Consider the following 19,376-nt stretch of genomic DNA (forward strand, 5'->3'; position numbering starts at 1 on the left):
AAAATATACTAACTTGCATTCATTTAAAAATTGAAAAAAATATATATATATATAATATAAAATTATATATAAACTATATTTATATTATAAAATATATAATTATTATAAACTATATATATAAATTATATTTATGTAAACTATATATATAAACTATGTATATAAAATTATAAACTATATAATTATTATAAGCTATATATATAAATTATGTTTATGTGAACTATATATATAAACTATGTATATAAACTATATGTATAAACTATAAAAAGTACATAGTTTATAAAATATTATTTATATTAATATAGTATATGTATATATAAACTATATATGTATAAACTATATAAAATATATAGTTTATATGTTATAATTTATAATAATATATTATATATACGAATGTATAACTAATATAAGTAATATATATATATATATATTAAAGAAATACTATGCATAAACTATATAAAGTAATAAATTATATAGTTTATAAAAATCCTAAACCCTATAGCCTAAAACATAAACCCTAAATTCTAAACTTTTAAACTATATATGTATAGATACATTTGATAATTAATGTATAGTTTATATAAACAATAGCTTATATAAATTATATATGTAACGTTAACCTATAGTTTATAAACAATAGTTAATATATGTAACTTATTGTATATGTATACATGTAAACTATATATGTAATTATAGTACATGTATGTATAAACTATGTATAATATATATATATATATATATATATATATATATATATATATATATATATATATATATATATATATATATATATACAAAGTAAATTACTTATATAGTTTATAGAACCAATATGCATAAACTATATAAATTAATAAAGTATATAGTTTATAAAAACCTTAAACCCTAAACTTCAAATCCTAAAACATAAACCTTAAACCCTAAAATTTAAACCCTAAACATGTATGAAATTACAAATAAAAATTTAAATAAATTAAACAATATAAAAGGGATATTTATGGTTTAGGATTTATGGTTTAGGATTTAAGAATCATGATTTAAGTATTATGGTTTAGGGCTTAGGGTTTAAGGTTTGATTTATGATTTAGGGTGTATATTTATATTTATATTTATGTTTATATTTATATAAACTGCATACTATAATTTATATCTATATACTATATTTATATACTATTTATATAAATATAGTTTATATTTATATACTATATATATGAACTATAGATTATATATAAACTATATAGTTTATATACTAACTATAGTTTACATATAAACTATAGTTGATATTTACATATGAATTATAGTTTACATATGAACTATATATATAAACTATATAGTTTACATATGACCTATATATATAAACTATATAGTTTACATATGAGTTGATATTTATATACTATATGGTTTACATATGACCTATATATATACTATAGTCTATATTTATATACTATATATTATATATATAAACTATATATACTATATAGTTTAGTTTACATATGAACTATATATAAAACCATATAAACTATATACTATAGTTGATATTTATATACTAAATAAAATAAATTATACTATATTATATATAAACTATATAATATATATAAACTATATATTATATAGTTCATTAGTATATATAAACTATATGGTATATATAACCAACCCTAATCTAGACCCTAACCCACCCGAACACGAACTCAAATTTAAACAGAACCCAAACCTAAACCTAAACCTCAAACTTTAAACCCAAACTTTAAACTCTAAATTATGTATTTTTTCCTACGATTTCATGGATAGTTTTTAAAAAATGATAATGATTAAATATTTTAAATAATAATATTTGTAATTTTTTTTATAATATATGATTAAAGACTTTCAGTTAAAAATAAAATTTTTCATTAGAAGTAAAATTTTCGCTCTCCTCCACTAAGTAGACGTTAAAAAAAATGAATTATAGCCATAATGCAAGAGAAATAAAAATGAGATGGCCACTAATGTAATTTATCCAAGTAGTTTTCCCCCAAAAAATTAGTTCTTTGTTTCCCTCCTCTGTTCTTTATCTTCTCCTTCCAAATTCTGAAATTTAATTTCCCACCAAAACGAAAAAAAGTTCCGCGAAAATTTACTTTTCCATAAATTAAATATCTTTGTTGTTGATTTTTTTTAATTTTCAATTTCTTCTGGCCAGGTCTTTATCTTTCTAGGGTTTTTTATTTAGAGTTCGATGAAGGTGCGAGAAGTTAGGGTTTGGATTAATTGGCTAGAAAATATTGTGATTTTCTTCTGATTCCTGACAATGAGTGCCGCCAACATTACTAACGTCTCTGTTTTGGATAATCCAGCTTCATTCTTGACTCCATTTCAGTTCGAAATTTCATATGAGTGTTTGGCTCCTCTTAAAGACGGTACCCGTTTTTTCTTACCTAATGCCTTTATTAGTTCGATGCATGATTATTCTGAGTTTATTTTATTATTATTATTATTGGTTTCGATTTGTCTTGTGGTCAAGGCTATTGGGTTTGTCCATTTTTTTTAAACTTTCTTCTATTTGTTTTATGAGTAAATGGTGGGAACCAAAGGATTTAGCATGGTCTAAATGAGACTATTTAGGTAATTGGTGGTATAATGTTGGGCTACGAATTGCAATGTCATTGAATTGAGATTTTGGTTAGGCGTAAGTGAAACTTTATTTTCAAGTTTTGTTTGCATGTTTCGATTTTTTATGAGCTTACATAAAAGGCAAATGTAATTATATTTCCTTGTGTTTGAAGGAGAAACTTTTTTGAGTGTAAAGCAATTTTAGATACAGTTAACTTTCCTTAGTGTGATCTCCAAGTTAATGGACTATGCAGTCTGATTCCCAATTGAAAGCTGGAAGACACCATTGAATGTTGATTGGACTTAAGTTTCAGGCTTGGATACGTGTAACATGGATGCTTTTTATTTTTCTGAAGTCTCTTGTTACATTTGGAAGGTTTGAATTTCATATAAATCCACTTTCTGAGTTGGAATGCATCCAAATGGGTGCTTGTGGAAAGTGAAGATTCACAAAAATAACCTTAAGGTGAATCCTTTACTTTTGAGTCTTCTACAATTTATTTATAGTTTGTGGGATCTATTTATTAGCTTCTCCTTCTACAATTCACAATATGTCAGTACCGCAATATAGTTGGCCATATTGCTGGTAAGAGCTAGGGTTGTTTACCTCATTTACATCAACAGCAATATGGTTAACAAGTCTTCGTTGTAAAGGTAATCTAATTTTTTTTATGTTAATGTCATTAATATTTCAATTTATTTATTAATTATTTTAATTTTTCTTTTTAATTTTTAGAGTGTTTAAAAGTCCCTAAAATAATTCGAATTGGAGATTCGAATAGGAGATTCTGTCTTTTTTATTCCCTTCAAAGGTTTATTTAATAAAACTTTCAAATTGTTTATTAATACGTCTTCTCTTTTGTAGGGTGCCTTACTACCTTACAAGATGTTGTTTGGGAGAAGAATCTCTGCAGTTTGGGACCACTACACATTCTCTAAAGCTGATGATGGTTCTGTTTATGCCAGTGTAAGTATTGCAAATTGAAAAGATATAAAGCTGATTCTTATATTGGTACATCTAATCCTAAAAGGCATATTGAAAAATGCCAAGCATATAAGGATTTTCTTTTTGAAAATCCAGATAGTGTAGCTTCTTTTGATCAAAACAAATAATGTGAATTGTTTGCTGAGGCTATTTTGTGTCATGGTTATGCATATAGTATAGTTCTTGAAAAAAAGCATTTACCATTACACTTGATAATGCTTCTGCAAATGATATAATGGTTAAGAGACTGAAAGATGATTTGAATGTCATTTCTCTTATTCATTGCAATGGTAAGTACTTCCATATAAGGTGTGTTGCCCACATTTTTGAACTTGATAGTTCAAAAAGGTTTGAAGGTAATTGATTCTCCTGTTAATAAATTATGTCACATTGTTAAGTTTATTGATTCTTCTGACTCTCTACTTTGTGCCTTTGAATTAGCTGTTAAACCCTGAACCCTAAATCCTTTAGTATAGGGGTAGAATTTTGACCAAATTAAAAGCTTCACTCTTACCAAAAAATGTTGAGATTATTGTTAAGTTTATTCAGTCTTGTTTCTTCTGTTACATGTAACTTTTACTTATTAATTACTTATTATATTTATTATGTTTAATAGTATCTGAAACAAATTTTAATTGATGCTTTTGTTTTTTTGTAGGATGTTTCTGTCCAAAGTAATATATTTTGATTTTGCTTGATATTAATTTTATTTTCATAAACAATGTTGAATGTTTTATTATGTAAGGGTTTGGTAAAGTCGGAAATGTTTGGCACTGTTGGCCATCGTATTCCCTTTGGCTTTACAGTTGATTAAATGTTTGTTTAATGCAAAAATCTGCCTTCTATTGCTGCTTGTTGTTGCTTGCTGTTGCCTGTTGTTGCTTGCTGTTTCCTGTTGCCTGTTGCTTGTTGGTGCTTGTTGTTTGTTGCCTGTTGTTGCTTTGTATTTTATTTTGTTGGTCTGACTTAAATAGATTGTTGAAACAGTCATTTTTTTCAAAATAACTACTCATGTTAAATTATGTTGGTAGCTTTAAAAGTTGTCCGTAATTTAACAATATTGACAACTATTTCGATATAAAAAACTCGATGAAGAAATTTATGGTAGTAAATTTAGGCTTTTAGCCTTATAACATTTTTGTTATAAGATTTGAGAGCTTAATTTTTTTAAATTTTATTGTATTTAACTTGAATTGACTCAAATGCTATTCAAATTCTATATTAAATGTTATTTAAAATATCATTATCAATTAAATTTATATTGTATATTATTTTTCATTTATTTTATAATTATTAGATAATTTTTTGTTCAAAAATTAAACGTTACAGTTTATATTTATATTTTAGAGAATTAATCACATTTAATATTAAAATTCATTTATTATCAAATTAATTATTATTTTATTGTCAAAATTATTTATATTATTAATGTAAACCATTAATATATATTACATAATAAATACTTTTATTATTAATAATATTTTTTCTTTATATAAATTAAACTATATTATTTTTCCTTTGTATTATTAATAATGTTTTATCTAATTTACATTTAAATAATTTTATTAAATAATTTTTATATAATAAGTCTATTTATTAATATAATTATCATAATAAATATTTTATTATAATATTTAAAAAGTAGTCATATTAATATTTTAATTACATCATAAGTTAAAAAATTGATAATTTATAAGATTTCGATGGTAATATATAAGTTAGATAAATATTAGATCAGATCATTAACAAGTTGGATCATTTACATGTTAGGTTAAAAACAAATCAGGTTAAAAACATGTCAGGTTGAAAACAGGTCGGGTAATATCAATTATTTATCAGGTTAATTTTGGGTTCGGGTTCATATCAGTCGGATGCAGTTCAGGTTCGGATATCATATTTTCGGTTTAATTCGAGTTTAGGTCATTCTCAGGTCGGATGTAAGTCGGGTTTGAATCCACAATTTTTAGGTCTAAATCAGGTTCAGGTCAACACCAGTTTCGACTCGAGTCGGTTTCGGATCACTACAGTGCAGGTCAAAAATAATTTTGACTCGAGTCGGTTTCAGTCAGTTTTACAGGTCGAGTCAGCTTTTTACAGCCCTAAACTTTATTGTGTGTTTCTATCCAATTATTGTATCAATGTTATAAAAATCGGATTGATGGTTGAGTAGAATCCAGTCAATTTTCGATTCAATTGGTTAAAATTCCTTTTATTGGTTCAATCTTAAGGTTTATAATCAATTCATCTTATATGTAATTTATTATCATCAATTAATTAGGTATTTAATTTTCAGTTTAACCTATTCAATTAACTGATCCAATCGGATTTAAAAAGCGCTGCCAAATATAAAAATTGAAGGGAAAATATAGACGGGCCTTTCTAAAACAAGCCCACTCAGGTAATTCCCTCTTTGTTTTCTCCCCTCTTTCTTCCCGCCCAGAGCCGAAATGTGACTTGCATATTTTTTCTTCACTACAAAACAAAAATTAATAATAACAATAACCAATAAAATTATTATTAATAATAATAAAGGTTAAAAAGCAAATAAACCAGAGATGCATATGTATTATAGAGTTTAGTGATATTTCAATTGGGGTTGAAATATTTTAGCAATGGCTGTTTCTACTCCATCAAAGAAGGAGAAAAACAAGAAGAAGAGCATTGACAAGGAGAAGAACACGAAGAAGAGTAGTAAGACCAACACCAAGACAACTCGGTCCACTGACTCGGCTTGCTCGGCTGACCAAAAAATCAGTCCGAAGCGTCGCCGTAACAGTTCGCCTGGAGTTCGACTCATCCATAACCGAATCTATGATTCTCATCATGGCAAGACTTGTCACCAGGTATATTTTTTTCGCTTGATCGTTTTTTTCCATCGATATTTTTTGGTCTTTGGAAAAAATTAAGTTTGTTTAAATTTTGCAGTGTAGACAAAAAACAGTGGATTTTGCAGCATCATGCAAGAGAAAGAATAACCAGAAACAATGTACTATCCATTTTTGTCACAAATGCCTCTTGAACAGGTTTTTATGTCCTTTGTTTCCCAAAAAGCTACTTTACTTTTTTCGAAAAATATTACCAGACTTTCTGGATCTTACTCTTAATTAGACAAAATTGCATTGTCAAGATTCTTCTTAAAAACTTTTGACTATAACATGATCAAGATCTAACAAGCAGGTGTTGCTTAATGACTTTGGAATATGATAACTAATTGTTTATTTGTTTGTTTTCCCATCAGATATGGAGAAAAGTCTGAGGAGGTGGCTTTGTTAAATGATTGGAATTGTCCGAAATGTAGAGGAATTTGCAACTGCAGTTTTTGCATGTCAGTCAAATGTTTTGTTTGAAAAATTAATTGCAAATGTTTACTTATTATTAGTTTTTTTAATCAAAATGGTAAAATGTTGAATCTTGTAGGAAGAAGCGAGGTCACCAATCCACTAGAAGACTCGTACATGCAGCAAAGGCGAATGGGTTCGCGTCGGTCTAGGATATGTTGCATCTCAAGGATTCCGAAAGATCAAGATCTCAAGAGACTGTTGATGATGAAGCTGTATCGTCCAAAAAGCAAAAAGCTGCAGATAAGGTTTGATTGGGATTTTATCATCTGTTTTATTGCTTCAAAGGCTTTCCATTTGAGTCCTTGGGTATGTTTAGATAGTATTTGTCTTATTTAAGAATGGTCAATGAAGACGAGTGCAAAATCCGTGTCGATTTTCCTTTTCCGAAAATTAGACAGTTCTACAGTCTACTTATAGATATGGGTTCATTTACTGGTTTATGAACTGTAAGATGAAAGTTCATTACAATTTTCTAACAGGAATCTGGAATAGAAGAAACTGGCAATAGCAGAAAGGAAAGTAGTGATAAAGGGTCAAATAGTTCAATACAGCCAATGACAAAAAGGCTGCAACTAGAAATACCAAGTTGAAAAGACTTAGAAGCAAGAATGGCAGGGAAATCGTATCCGAAGGCAATGATGCTGATTTCTCAACCCGAAAGACTACTCCGAAAAAGTCTAAAATCTCCAAAGAGGCATTGTATGAAGGAGAAGTGACTTCGGACAGGAATACTGCTATCCAGCTAATTGAAATGAAGGTCCCTAAGAAGTGTGATCAAGGAGAAGATGAAAAGCTAAACAATGCAGCTCCCATAGTAAAGAGCAAGCCAGTTAATAAGTCTCCAAATGCTAAGAAGAAAAATGTAGAAGTCAAAAGTGAAGCTTCTGATGATGATATCATACTGCCTCAAGGCACATTACTAAACTGTGTCGTTGGCATTGACTTGCCTGCTGAGGATGTTGGCCATGCCTTGCATTTTCTAGAATTTTGTGAAGCTTTTGGAGAGGTATTGTTACCTGTTTGTTTAGTATGAATCCTAATAGGTTGAAATTTTCGCTCTTTTTAGTTCTGTATTCTCACTTAATAGTTTTGTCCCATTTTAGGTTCTCAATATGAAGAAAGGACAGTCTCAGCTGTTACTTAGAGAGTTATTTACTGGAAAAAGCAAACTCAAACACAAACTACGTTATCCTTTGATTGTGCAGTTTCATATTCAACTGATTTCCATGATGCAAAAGGATTTGGGAAAAGAGTATTCATGTTTAAATAGATAGTCATAAACATTCAGTTTCTTCTTTTACTTGGTATATTGATCACCTGAATTAAATCTCTGTGCAGATATCCTTGCCTTAGTCGGGATTTAAGTGAGAATTCATGGGTTAAAGTGCTTGGAGAATACATCAGTGATTCTCAAACCCCATTAAAGCAGTCACTGTCGGATTGCTTAGATATGAGTGATGATAGATATGAGAAATTAAATTCCTCTAGAAAACTCAGACTCTTAAATTTTCTATGCGATGAAGCTCTTGCAACCTCGTAAGTCATAAAGTTCTTCAATAAATTCTGGTCATGTTTTTCTTTTTAGATTCTTATGTAAAATGTATTGATAAAAGTTCACACTTCTTCCTTTCAGAGAATTCAGAAGCTGGATCGATGAACAAAACTTGAAATTTGTTGAAAAAGAAAAGAAAGCGAAAGAAAAACTTCTTTCTCGAAGAGAGAGGGTAATGAAGTCGATATGACAACTTAGCTCAAGCCAATGCTAGTGTTAATGTTAAAGTTATACCTCTGCATGTCTGATCATAATTCTTTGCGTAGGAGAGAAACATGGAAAAGGAGATGAAGCAGAAGTTGCAGGATGAGATAGCCAAAGCTATTATCATGATAAACGGTGCTCCTCTTTCCATTTCGGAGAATGAAGAGCTTATTTCAAGGATCAAGAAAGAAGTGGCTCAAACTCTTGCAGGTACATTGGAAGTGTCTGAGACAGCAGATGAGGGTATGTTCAGTTACATTGTCCTTAATAGTTGCACAAATGGATCGCTCTTTGCATATATAGGCTGACATGTTTTACCATGCTAGTGATGCCCAAAGAGGAGGAGGATTGTTGATTAGATGCTGTTAGATCGGAGCCAATATTTTGGGATGGCCATGGTCACAAGTTTCTCAAATTCTGGAGATTGAGAGGCCACGTGGGTGAACCCGATGTTCTGCTTCAAGGTTCGTCATATACTTGATTATCCAAAATCTGGGTTTCATCAGCTTGTCAACCGAATTGCCATTTCATTTGTTTCCGCTGATGTGCAGATATCGAGGATGGGGATTCAGTTGCAGCTAAAGAAAGATGGTACACCTACAGCACCGAACAAAAAGCTACAGTCGAGAAATATATTTCATCTTTCAGGTATCAAAAGATGACTTTATCCGCCTAACTCTGTTGAGAAATTTGTTAGGGTATTTCATGGTGTCTGGAACCCTTCCCTGTAGGAAGTCCATAACCCGAGGGGATTAGCTGTTGAACCACCTGGCCAACCCATTTGTAGGAACACGCAACACCATGCCATTCTTGATCTGTTGCTTGGACTCTTCATTTTTCATGAAGTACCCATGTCAGACACTTGGATACGAGTATATGACCTCCAAGGATCTTCCGAATATATGGAAAAACTTTTTTAAAGAAAAAATCTAGCCAGCACTCATACCCCAATCCGAGTAACATAGTTCTTGATTGGTTTCTGCATAATGGATTTCATTAATTTGTCATTTTGTTTTGCAGGATGCCAAGGAAATGAGCAATCTATATGGTCTCATATAATTTCAAGAAAATATTGTAGTTACTGCATAGTGCTATGTATCCTCCTATATACGTCCCGTGTATGTTACTAAAAGAAACTAATTATGATCTTTTCAATGCAATAGTGGGGATGCTATGGTTTATGGTCTTGTACAAGATCATTATGTATTTTACATACTCTCTTTGTCCCACTAAATTTTCTCTCTAGTTAAGTGAGTGGTACGGTTGCTCGGTCATTGTGGTCTTTTCTATTGCCGACGACAAGTTGTGTTAATGTCCAAATATTTCTCAAACTTTGAAGTTAAAGACATTGTTGAGAGAGGCAAACATGTTCTCAGAATATGAATAGTAAACAGACATATATATTATACTAAAATAAATTTTTATATAAAATTACTATTGATCCAAACGATTTTAAAATAATTATAAATCCTTTTTCATTTTCTAAAAACTATTTAATTATAATTTGTGAATTTATGTTTTAGTGATATATTAATTGATAAAACGACTATATAGAGAAAATAAATATAAAAAACAAATGTGCATAATAAGTCTTTGTATTATGTCCAATATCTTTTTAATCAAATCTTTTGAATTATTACAAAATGATTACTACATCAACTATTTAAATTATGTCAAAAAATTTATAACTGAACTCTTTTGATTTTGATAATTATTTTATTACTGTTTAAAAATTTATTAATTATTTTATAATTTTTAAAATTTAATGAAAAAGAAATTATTTTAACATAATTTAAGAAACTTTGTGTATTTTACCCATACAAAAACTACGAGTACAAACTCCAAATGCTTTTTCATCATGGATGACTTTTTCTCCAAATAAAACAAATATAAAAGCAATGGTATTTTAATCGCCACCTTCTCCACTCTCACAAGTAGGGGTGCACAAAAAATTCGAATATCCGATTTTGTGGAAAAAATATTCGAAATCGGATTTGGGAAAAACTGGTTTTTTTTAATCGGATCGGATTTTTTTAAACCGGTTATTTTAACCGGTTTAGAGAAAAAAACATAGACCGTTTTTTTTATCGGATAAAAACCGGTTTTTATCCGAAAAAAAAACCGGTATGGGTTTAAAAAACTAGCCGTTAATATAGCCGTTTGTGACCGTTTTTGACCGTTTTTTCTTTAAAAAATTACCATTTTACCACCCTAAACATGTATAAATAGGTTGGGGATGTATTTGGTTGATTACAACTTTCTCAAAATCTTATTACACAACACTTAAACATCTCTCAAATCTTAGTTTTGTAATTTTTTGTTCATCATGAGTAACACGGCTGAATCTTCCGTCGGGGGAAACCTTGAAGTCGTGAGAGTGATCGAACACACTCGAAACAAAGATATTTGGGATCACTACGATTTATGTGAGATGTCAAATGGCTCGAGGAGGGCGCGTTGTAAACTTTGTCTAAAGTTTCTTGCATCGGAAGGAAACACAACGTTGAAGAACCATTTGACAAAATCATGCAAGGCACTTCGCTCAAGATCGGATCCTAGTCAATCGAATCTTACACCGCAAGGTGGTGTTTTTGTTTACGACAACGAAAAATTACGAGAAGCGTTTACAAAGTTCGTGATTACAAAAGCATTGCCGTTCGACCACTTTGATGATGAAGATTTCACGACAACAATTCAACAACTAATGTAATCACGTTATACTCAAGTAAGTCGTACTACCCTTAGAAGAGATGCTATAAAAATGTGGCGTACGGCGAGGGAAAAAATGATTTTAGGATTCCAAGAACACCGTTATGGTGTGTCGCTTACATGTGACGTTTGGAGTTCCCCTCATAATACCGGAAATTCTTTTTTAGCCGTTACGTCACATTGGTTAGATCAAGATAATTGGCAAATGATGAAAAGAACAATCGCGTTTGAATTATTCGGTGAGCCGCATACCGGTGCTAATTTATTTACACTTTTAAAAAGGGTAATTTGTCTTTATAAATTAGAAAATAAAATTTTTTCTATATCATTTGATAATGCATCGAATAATACAAACGCAGTTCCAAGATTGAAAATATTACTTTCATCGATTTTAGATGGTGCGTTTTTTCATACCCGTTGCGTTGCACACATAATTAATTTATCCGTGCAAGCCGGTTTGGAGGTTATTGAGCCAATTAGATTAGAATTTAAAACAATGATAAAATCGGTTCTTTGTAACAACAACAAAGACTAAATGATTATAAACGATTTGTAAGTCTGTTAATAAAAAAACTTTGGGTCCTAATTTGGATTGTCCAACTCGTTGGAACTCAACTTGGATGATGATGCATACTGCCTTAAGGCAAAGGGAAACATTGCAAACATTTCACGATCGGCTTTTCGAGAGGGGTCATGTCCCAAACATTTATCCGGATTCGAGTTGGGAAACTATAGCCAAAATAACCGATTTGCTTGAGGTTTTTAAAAATGCAACAACTTTTTTATCCGGTGTTTATTACCCTACTAGCCCGTTGGTTCTTAATCAAATATTTTTGTTGGCTACCCGACTAAATGACTTTGAATTTGAAACCGAAGTTTTTCAAGAAATTGGCTTTGCAATGAAGGAAAAACTTTTAAAATATTTTTAAGGAGATTCCCCCCATTTTTTATTTGTGCCGCATCTTTAAACCCAACGTTAAATGTTGGTGGGGTTGAAACACTAATTGAACAAATTGCGTTTGCTTTTAATCTAACCCATGATGAACCCAACTTTGTCCAAAACCAAATAAATTATTTTAACAAATGTTTTCGAGACATGTTTGCAATTTATTTAACTAAATACGGATCAAGTAGTGTAATACACGATCAAATGAGAATGAATGCGGAATCATCTAGTAGACGTCCAAGTAACATAAATTTGAATCTTTTTAACACTCTTGTAAATTCTCAATCCAAACGATCACGTACTACCACCCCAAGTAGCGAGTTGGGAAATTACATGTCATGCGATTTTCTATCAAAAATGACATTTGAAGAGTTTGAAAGTTTGGATATTTTGGCTTGGTGGAAAGAAAAGGAAGCACAATTTCCGATTCTAGCCATCATGGCCCGTGATTTACTAACCGTCCAAGCTTCTACGGTAGCTTCGGAATCTGCTTTTTCTGTTAGTGGCAGGGTTATATCGCAACGGAGATCAAGACTAAGTCCCGAGTCGGTGGAAGTATGCATTTGTTTAAAGGATTATTTGGATGGAGCGGCTCGTAAGCAACATATCACCACCCTAGAAGATGCAATTGATGCCGATTTGGAAGCAAACTTACACATTGAAGAAGTCGAACTTGGAATATCCCCTCCAAACGAAGAAGGCGAAGATGATGAAGAAGAGATGGCAATGTAGTTTATTTTATAACTTTATTTCAATTATCGTAAACTTTGTTTCAATTATCGAACTTGAAGTTTTTAAGTATTTGAATTTATCGAACTTGGAAGTTTTTAAGTATTTGAATTTATCAAACTTGGAAGTATTTAAGTATTTCAATTATGTTGAGTTAATTAAGTATTTCAATTAAATATTTGAATTTATCGAACTTGAGGTTTGATGCTTTCTCTTTGATTCTCTCTTAATTCTAGTTGCTTGATGTTTCTTGTCTTTGATCAATGGCTTCTAAGCTTGCTTAAATACACCTTGAATCACTTCTGAACATTAGTGATAATTAATGAAGATAATATAGCCGTTTAAGTGTGAAAACATTTAATAAAAATGCTTGGAGCGTGGGGGAATCGGTACCCTCTCATAGGGAATCGGTTTCCTCTCATAGGGAATCGGTTCCCTAAGTGTAAAATTTAAATATTTCGACCGTTGAATAGGGGGAATCGGTACCCCTATGGGGGAATCGGTTCCCTCCGAGTATTCTGGAAATCTCGGAGCCAAACCATTCAGTGAGGAATCGGTACCCCCTTGGGGGTAATCGGTTCCCTATGAGTAATCTGGAATATTAAAATCGGTTTTTTAAAAAAACCAGTTTTTTTAAAACCGAAACCGGTTACACCGGTTAGGATATCCGACCCTCCAAATCGGTTAAAAACCGAACCGGTTATTTTATAAACCAATTTTTTTCTATGAAAAAAAATCAGATCGGATAAAAATCGATCCAAATCGAATTAAAATCCGACAAATGTGCACATCTACTCACAAGTACCGAGTTTACATTGCAAGAGCAAGACCCTCCACGGTTTGACCTAGCCAGGAAAAATAACACTAGAAGATATCTATTCACTTATTTATTTATTTTAATCCGCACCTTTGTTTTCTTTTCCATCTTCTCTCAGTGTTCCTTCTATAGTTTTTGGTTTTTCTATAAAAGAGCTGTATATATTTATGCAGGTTAGATTTTCTTTTTTTTTTCAATAAAAAAGCAATCTCGCTCGCGCCACTCTCTAGCTGGTAATGTAGCCTTAGAATTCCAATTTTACATTTTGTTTATTTATTTATTTACTTTATTTTTCTTATGAATTACCATGTGGTTTTTATTTTTTAATACTTACTTTTTCCCCTTTCAAAAATTATTTGTAGCTGAGTTTTTTAAATCTCAGTTTCTACGCTGAACTTGTTGAGTGAAGAAGTTAATTTTCACTTGTTTTTTAATATCCCAGTTTCTATGCTCAACTTGTTGAATGATTTCTTTTTTTTTTTAAAAAAAAATTGTTTGTAATTAGTTTAATGCCTGGATAGCTTCAGTTAGCTAAGAGTTTATAATTTTTCTCTTTTTTAATTGGTATTTGTAGGTATAGTGTGATGTTTAGTATAGCTTAGTTATACTCAGTTTTTATGTTCTTTGAAATAATGTAAAATCCTGAGTTAATTGTTTGCCTTTTCTCTGCCTGATACCTTTGAAATTTGTGTTTTAATCTCCTTTTCTACTGTTTGTTTTGCCAGATTTGGGAGGTTTATCTTGTTATTTTCCCTCCTGTTTTGATTCTTGTTTTCAAATTTCATATTTTTGATCTCCTATTCCCTCCCTTGTAACTTTTATTAATTGAGTTTTGCATTTTTTTAAAAATAAATTTCATTGGCAGATGATTCGAGTTCAAATACAGGTATGATTCTGGCAGAAACCTCTTTTGAACTCTGAAATCAATATGGTCTCTGAAGCAGTTCAAGTGAGTTGTGTGACAAATGGGGGGACTGAGAGCAATCAAGGTTTTAAAAGAAAACATTTGGGATCTGATCAGCAGGCATCAGTTTCTTTTCTTAATGGGTATGATGCCAAAGGGGATATAGGAACATCTGGTCGAGATATGACTGCCAAATTAGATGAAGACACACAGCTTGACAATGCATCTGTAAGCAGCACACTTAAGGAATTTCTTTAATTCAGTCGATATGGTTGCTGTGGATGTCGGTTCTCTGTTCTTGTTATGTTGATTCTTTCTGAAGTGTTGAATTTGCTCTGAGGTTTGTCTGCAGAAAAAGGTGAGACTGCCAAAAGAATTGGCTTTTCAAGATATGTGTGACAATCAAGATTTATTTGATGACGAGGATGAGGATGACAGTGACCGGGAGCCTGTACAAAAGCACATAGAAGTTTTGAAGTGGTTTTGTACAAACTGCAAAATGGTTAACCTTGATGATGTTTCCCACTGTGATGTAAGTTGTTTCATTCTTCTTGATACTAATCCACGCCCTTCTTTTAGTATGCTTCATTATAGATATTTTCATGATTTCTGGAATCTTCAATTCTCTTCACACTTGTTAAATGATTTTGGCTGTAGATGATTTAGCAATTTCATCTATGCAGATTTGCGGGGAACATAAAGAATCTAGCATCCTAAAGCATGGGTTTTATGCGTCTGCTTTTTCAACAGCTGTAGAACTTATTCAGGTTGAATCAGAAGCCAGAGTGAGAGACAAAGGTAACTACATTCTGCTGAGCCTATTCATAATACATTCATATGGTGCCCTTTGAAGAGGTTATTGGACTGCCCTACCTTTTTATGTTTTATTTTCATTTCCTGTCTTTTTTTACAAACTGCTACCCAAAATTTTTTGAACTTGATATGCAATTCCCAATCTATTACCTTTAGTGTCGAGTTCTTGAATCTATTGTCATTTGGTGTTTGTTGGCTTTATGTTTTCATGATGGTCTTACTACTGGTACATTGAAATACATCAATGGTCAATCAGTTGTAATCTTGTGCAGCAGCATTGAAAAAGTTGTGGAGGTTGTGCTATTATAACATATGATATTGTACGGCAAAAATATATTTAATTATATCTGTTACATGGTGAACATTTTTATTTTTTTTAAAGTGTCCTATTCGACTCATAGAAATGGTTCAACACTTTGCATGGCTGTTAACCTTGATTTGCAGGGAAGGGAATATAAGTTAATAACTGCTTTGTTATTGAATGGCACTGCCATGTTATCATTTTATTAGTGATAGTGCCTCCTATTATTTTCTTATAATGTTGCTTTTTAATGCTGTTCAAGTTCTTATTGATGCACATAATGTTGATGGTCAAAATTATGGTTATCAAGTTTAAAAACAGGGTGGGATTGTCGTAGAATGTTGAGCAGCTTTTATTGGAAATTTTTTAAATAAAAATAATAGATTTAAGATTTCGATCAAGTTCTGGAGAATTGGAATGATTGCCAATACTTTATAATTTGCTGTGTTTAGATGATGTAACATTATAGGGTTTCGTTTCAGCCTTAATTATATGCTGGCATCTGAACCCCTCTTCTGAATGGGATCGATAAGTTATTTTCTACATTGTTATTTGCTTATTTATTTAATATTTTTAAGTAGTTTCTTTTAGTGTGAACTCATCACTATGCATTAGTGCTAACTTGCCTCTTGTTATCACACACTTAAATTTCAAGTAGTAGAAATGTTCTAATTTTTTGTAACTTAGGTTGACTTTTACTTCTATATTCTGTTTTCGACCTGAACCCTGAATTTCTTTCTAACATTCAAACCATATTAATTAACATTTGCAAGAATCAAGTTCGTCTTATCACAATTTTACTGCTTCATGATCCCTGTTGTAGATACGTCTTTGTCAAACAAAAATCATGTTTTTGTAGTTGCAAGGTGGTAGGTAGATATGTCCTGATTAAATTGTGAAATTTAATATCTGATATTCCCATCTCTATGTATCCTCTTTTTTAATCAGATTTTGAACCCTATAGTTCACATTTCTATTGAATTGTTCCACTCATCTACAATCTCAAACTTATAATGATATTACCCCTTGATAGGCATGAGATTGTTACTATCCTAATATGTCTATGCTTCTTGATGCAGATTTTTGGTCAGAGGCTTCAGCTTCAAACTGTTCAACGGCAGTTGGGTTTGATGAGAGAATGTTGCTGCACTCAGAGGTGTGCCACTGTATTCTTTATGTGTCCCTAAAATCCTCCATCTGAATGATATTTTTATGGTGATTTGACACCTTTCCATGATATTGGTATTGTAGAAGTTTTGTAAGTTATATGTAATCTATCTCTGTTTGCTTGCAAACTTTTCTGTTGCACTGCTTCTCTTTCTTTCTTTCTTTAAAGTTTTGACTGGCAGTGGATACTTTTCTACCAGCATTGTTGTCAATCTGGGTTTGCTTACTAGTGATCCTTACAATTATTTATTTCCTTTCTTCCTTTTCTTTTTGTATTTACTCTTGGGAATCCCATTGGACGGTTGTAACCGCAATTCATGACAAGAAAGATTCACTTTATTGACAGAACTAAAATAATTAATTTCTTGTTTCTGCAAAATCAACTGTATGATGAGTCTGGTTGCTGTACATGTTTTGTTATGTGGGATTTGTGTCCAACTCTTTTTGCACTCTACTTTGGTGCTTGCTTGGTAGTATAGATTGAAATGAAGTCACATCCACATCCAGAAAGACCAGATCGTCTTCGAGCTATTGCTGCTAGCCTTGCTGCTGCTGGTATTATGGTCTTGTGCCTTTTGTTTTTTTATGAAATTAATATTTTTAGGTGTTTGATATGTCATAAATAAGTGGCAATTTTTAACATGTGCAGTTGTATTTCCTGGAAAGTGCTGCTCAATTCCTGCTAGAGAAATCACTCTGGAGGAGCTTCAAAAGGTACGGACCATTCTTCTGTTTTACTTTCTTCTATTATCTTTATTTTATGGAATAGGGATAACTTGAGAGCATGTGCTTGAGTAGTAGTGAGAGAGTGGGGATGTCAATGTATGTTGTTTATTGAACTCTAGTAGGCTTTATATGTCAATTTCTCAAGTGATGCTAAAATAAAACACAACCTTAATTGATGGGTTATTTTTTACTGGCAGTTATTTTACTCCTGACACATGCTAATGAGCATTCAGCACAGGATGCTACACTTGCAGCTGGTTTATGTCTGATCTTGCTTCAGCAATATTTTCAGCAACTGTTTCCGACCTCCTCTCCGTGTCTAGCCGTTGATGTAGGCATGCATGCAAGCAAGAGGTTCCTTTTGTAATTGTTCGTGTTGTCGGGAACTCGAACATACCGTGTGGTGTGGGGATGGTTTCGTATTATTTTCCTCGAATTAACTTGTTTATATTTCGTTTTCTGTTTGCAGGAAAACAAGTTAAAAAGAGACGGGTGTTCTAGCCGCCGATATGGTGGAGGTGCGGTAGAAAACAACTATTGTACCATGCCCTTAGAGGACATTTTCATCTAAAATGAAAGCAGTGCTGGAAGTTTTGGGAAAGAGATGTTTGGACCGGATTTAAAATTTAATGTTTAATTAGAATTAAAGTTTATTGTCAATTAGGATTAAAAGGATGTTCTTTTGTCAATACATTATAAACTTGATTGATAAAAAATATATATAATAATCGAATTTATTTTTAAAAGGGTATAGTACACTGGATGCTATTGAATTATATCAAAAATGAATTTTTGTCGTGAACTTTTTTTTTTGAACAATTTTTACTTAAGAGAGAAAAAAGTAAATGAATTTTTAAACATTATAAAAAAGATATTAAGCCTATTGGATTGCTACAAAATAACTCATGTAATATTATAAATGATAATAATTTTTAATAAATATAAAAATTATTTTATAATAATATGATAAATTTAATAATTATTTTATAATGATTTAATAAATTTTATTGACCATTTTATCGTTATTTTAGAATCTTATTTTCAATGCAACAAATACAATGTTGTCGCGTAACTTTCATGGTAGTTGCACCATTAAAAGTTTGCCTCAGATTTGCTTTGTTCAAAAGGAAAGTCCATGTACGTACTTTATGCACGTACTTTGATGTCCATCGAAAGTATGACAAGAAACAAAGTCATTTTTAATAGCTCTTATCTTATTCAAATGGTCCGCTTGACGTATCCCAACTAAAATATTTTGAAAATTTAATTTAAAAAATTAAAAATGGTTCTTTATAAAAAAATATAGATTTAATAAAAAATTTAGAAAAAATTTAAACTGAGTATATATATATATTACCCATAACGAAATCCAACTTGAAATTTTAGAATTTTTAAGATTTAGTCTTATATCAAATTATTTAAAATAATGATGACATAGAGTAGAAAAAATCATCACAATATTATACATAAATACAATAGATAGTTTAGGTTAATAATATTTAAACATATTAGAATTGTATAAATATCTAACCAAACAGAATTATCAAGATTATATGATAAACAAATTATGTTATCGATTGGTGTACTGAATTTTATGTA

General features: G+C 31.0%; 3 protein-coding genes across 7 annotated transcripts; all 3 read left to right on the top strand.

Annotated features, from left to right (window-relative positions):
* The first annotated feature begins 5,860 nt into the window (after nucleotides 1-5,860).
* LOC120181937 (cell division cycle-associated 7-like protein) lies at nucleotides 5,861-7,512 on the top strand. Its single transcript, XM_039186965.1, has 5 exons — nucleotides 5,861-6,411; nucleotides 6,494-6,591; nucleotides 6,807-6,893; nucleotides 6,986-7,154; nucleotides 7,389-7,512. The coding sequence occupies exons 1-4, from the start codon at nucleotides 6,181-6,183 to the stop codon at nucleotides 7,056-7,058; spliced, it is 489 nt and encodes a 162-aa protein (XP_039042896.1). The 5' UTR covers nucleotides 5,861-6,180; the 3' UTR covers nucleotides 7,059-7,154; nucleotides 7,389-7,512.
* Nucleotides 7,513-7,624: 112 nt separating this feature from the next.
* Nucleotides 7,625-9,827, top strand: LOC120181934. 3 transcript variants are annotated; one of them, XM_039186955.1, is made up of 8 exons: nucleotides 7,625-7,915; nucleotides 8,013-8,161; nucleotides 8,248-8,445; nucleotides 8,543-8,633; nucleotides 8,728-8,908; nucleotides 8,992-9,129; nucleotides 9,217-9,313; nucleotides 9,686-9,827. In XM_039186955.1, the coding sequence occupies exons 1-6, from the start codon at nucleotides 7,661-7,663 to the stop codon at nucleotides 9,018-9,020; spliced, it is 903 nt and encodes a 300-aa protein (XP_039042886.1). In that variant the 5' UTR covers nucleotides 7,625-7,660; the 3' UTR covers nucleotides 9,021-9,129; nucleotides 9,217-9,313; nucleotides 9,686-9,827. The 3 variants fall into 3 exon arrangements, with proteins under 3 accessions (XP_039042886.1, XP_039042889.1, XP_039042888.1); XM_039186958.1 differs by having other exon boundaries at nucleotides 9,004-9,129; nucleotides 9,695-9,827; XM_039186957.1 differs by lacking the exon at nucleotides 9,686-9,827 and adding an exon at nucleotides 9,397-9,594.
* A 4,052-nt stretch (nucleotides 9,828-13,879) lies between these two features.
* LOC120181936 (histone deacetylase 15-like) lies at nucleotides 13,880-18,086 on the top strand. 3 transcript variants are annotated; one of them, XM_039186964.1, is made up of 8 exons: nucleotides 13,880-13,902; nucleotides 14,732-14,998; nucleotides 15,111-15,302; nucleotides 15,454-15,568; nucleotides 16,964-17,040; nucleotides 17,531-17,609; nucleotides 17,704-17,765; nucleotides 17,975-18,086. In XM_039186964.1, the coding sequence occupies exons 2-8, from the start codon at nucleotides 14,795-14,797 to the stop codon at nucleotides 17,987-17,989; spliced, it is 744 nt and encodes a 247-aa protein (XP_039042895.1). In that variant the 5' UTR covers nucleotides 13,880-13,902; nucleotides 14,732-14,794; the 3' UTR covers nucleotides 17,990-18,086. The 3 variants fall into 3 exon arrangements, with proteins under 3 accessions (XP_039042895.1, XP_039042893.1, XP_039042894.1); XM_039186962.1 differs by lacking the exon at nucleotides 17,975-18,086 and having other exon boundaries at nucleotides 17,704-17,846; XM_039186963.1 differs by lacking the exon at nucleotides 17,975-18,086 and having other exon boundaries at nucleotides 15,123-15,302; nucleotides 17,704-17,846.
* Nucleotides 18,087-19,376: the final 1,290 nt, after the last annotated feature.

The sequence above is a fragment of the Hibiscus syriacus genome, unplaced genomic scaffold, assembly GCF_006381635.1.
Source record: "Hibiscus syriacus cultivar Baekdansim isolate YM2019G1 unplaced genomic scaffold, ASM638163v2 tig00112609_pilon, whole genome shotgun sequence".
NCBI lineage: Eukaryota > Viridiplantae > Streptophyta > Magnoliopsida > Malvales > Malvaceae > Hibiscus > Hibiscus syriacus.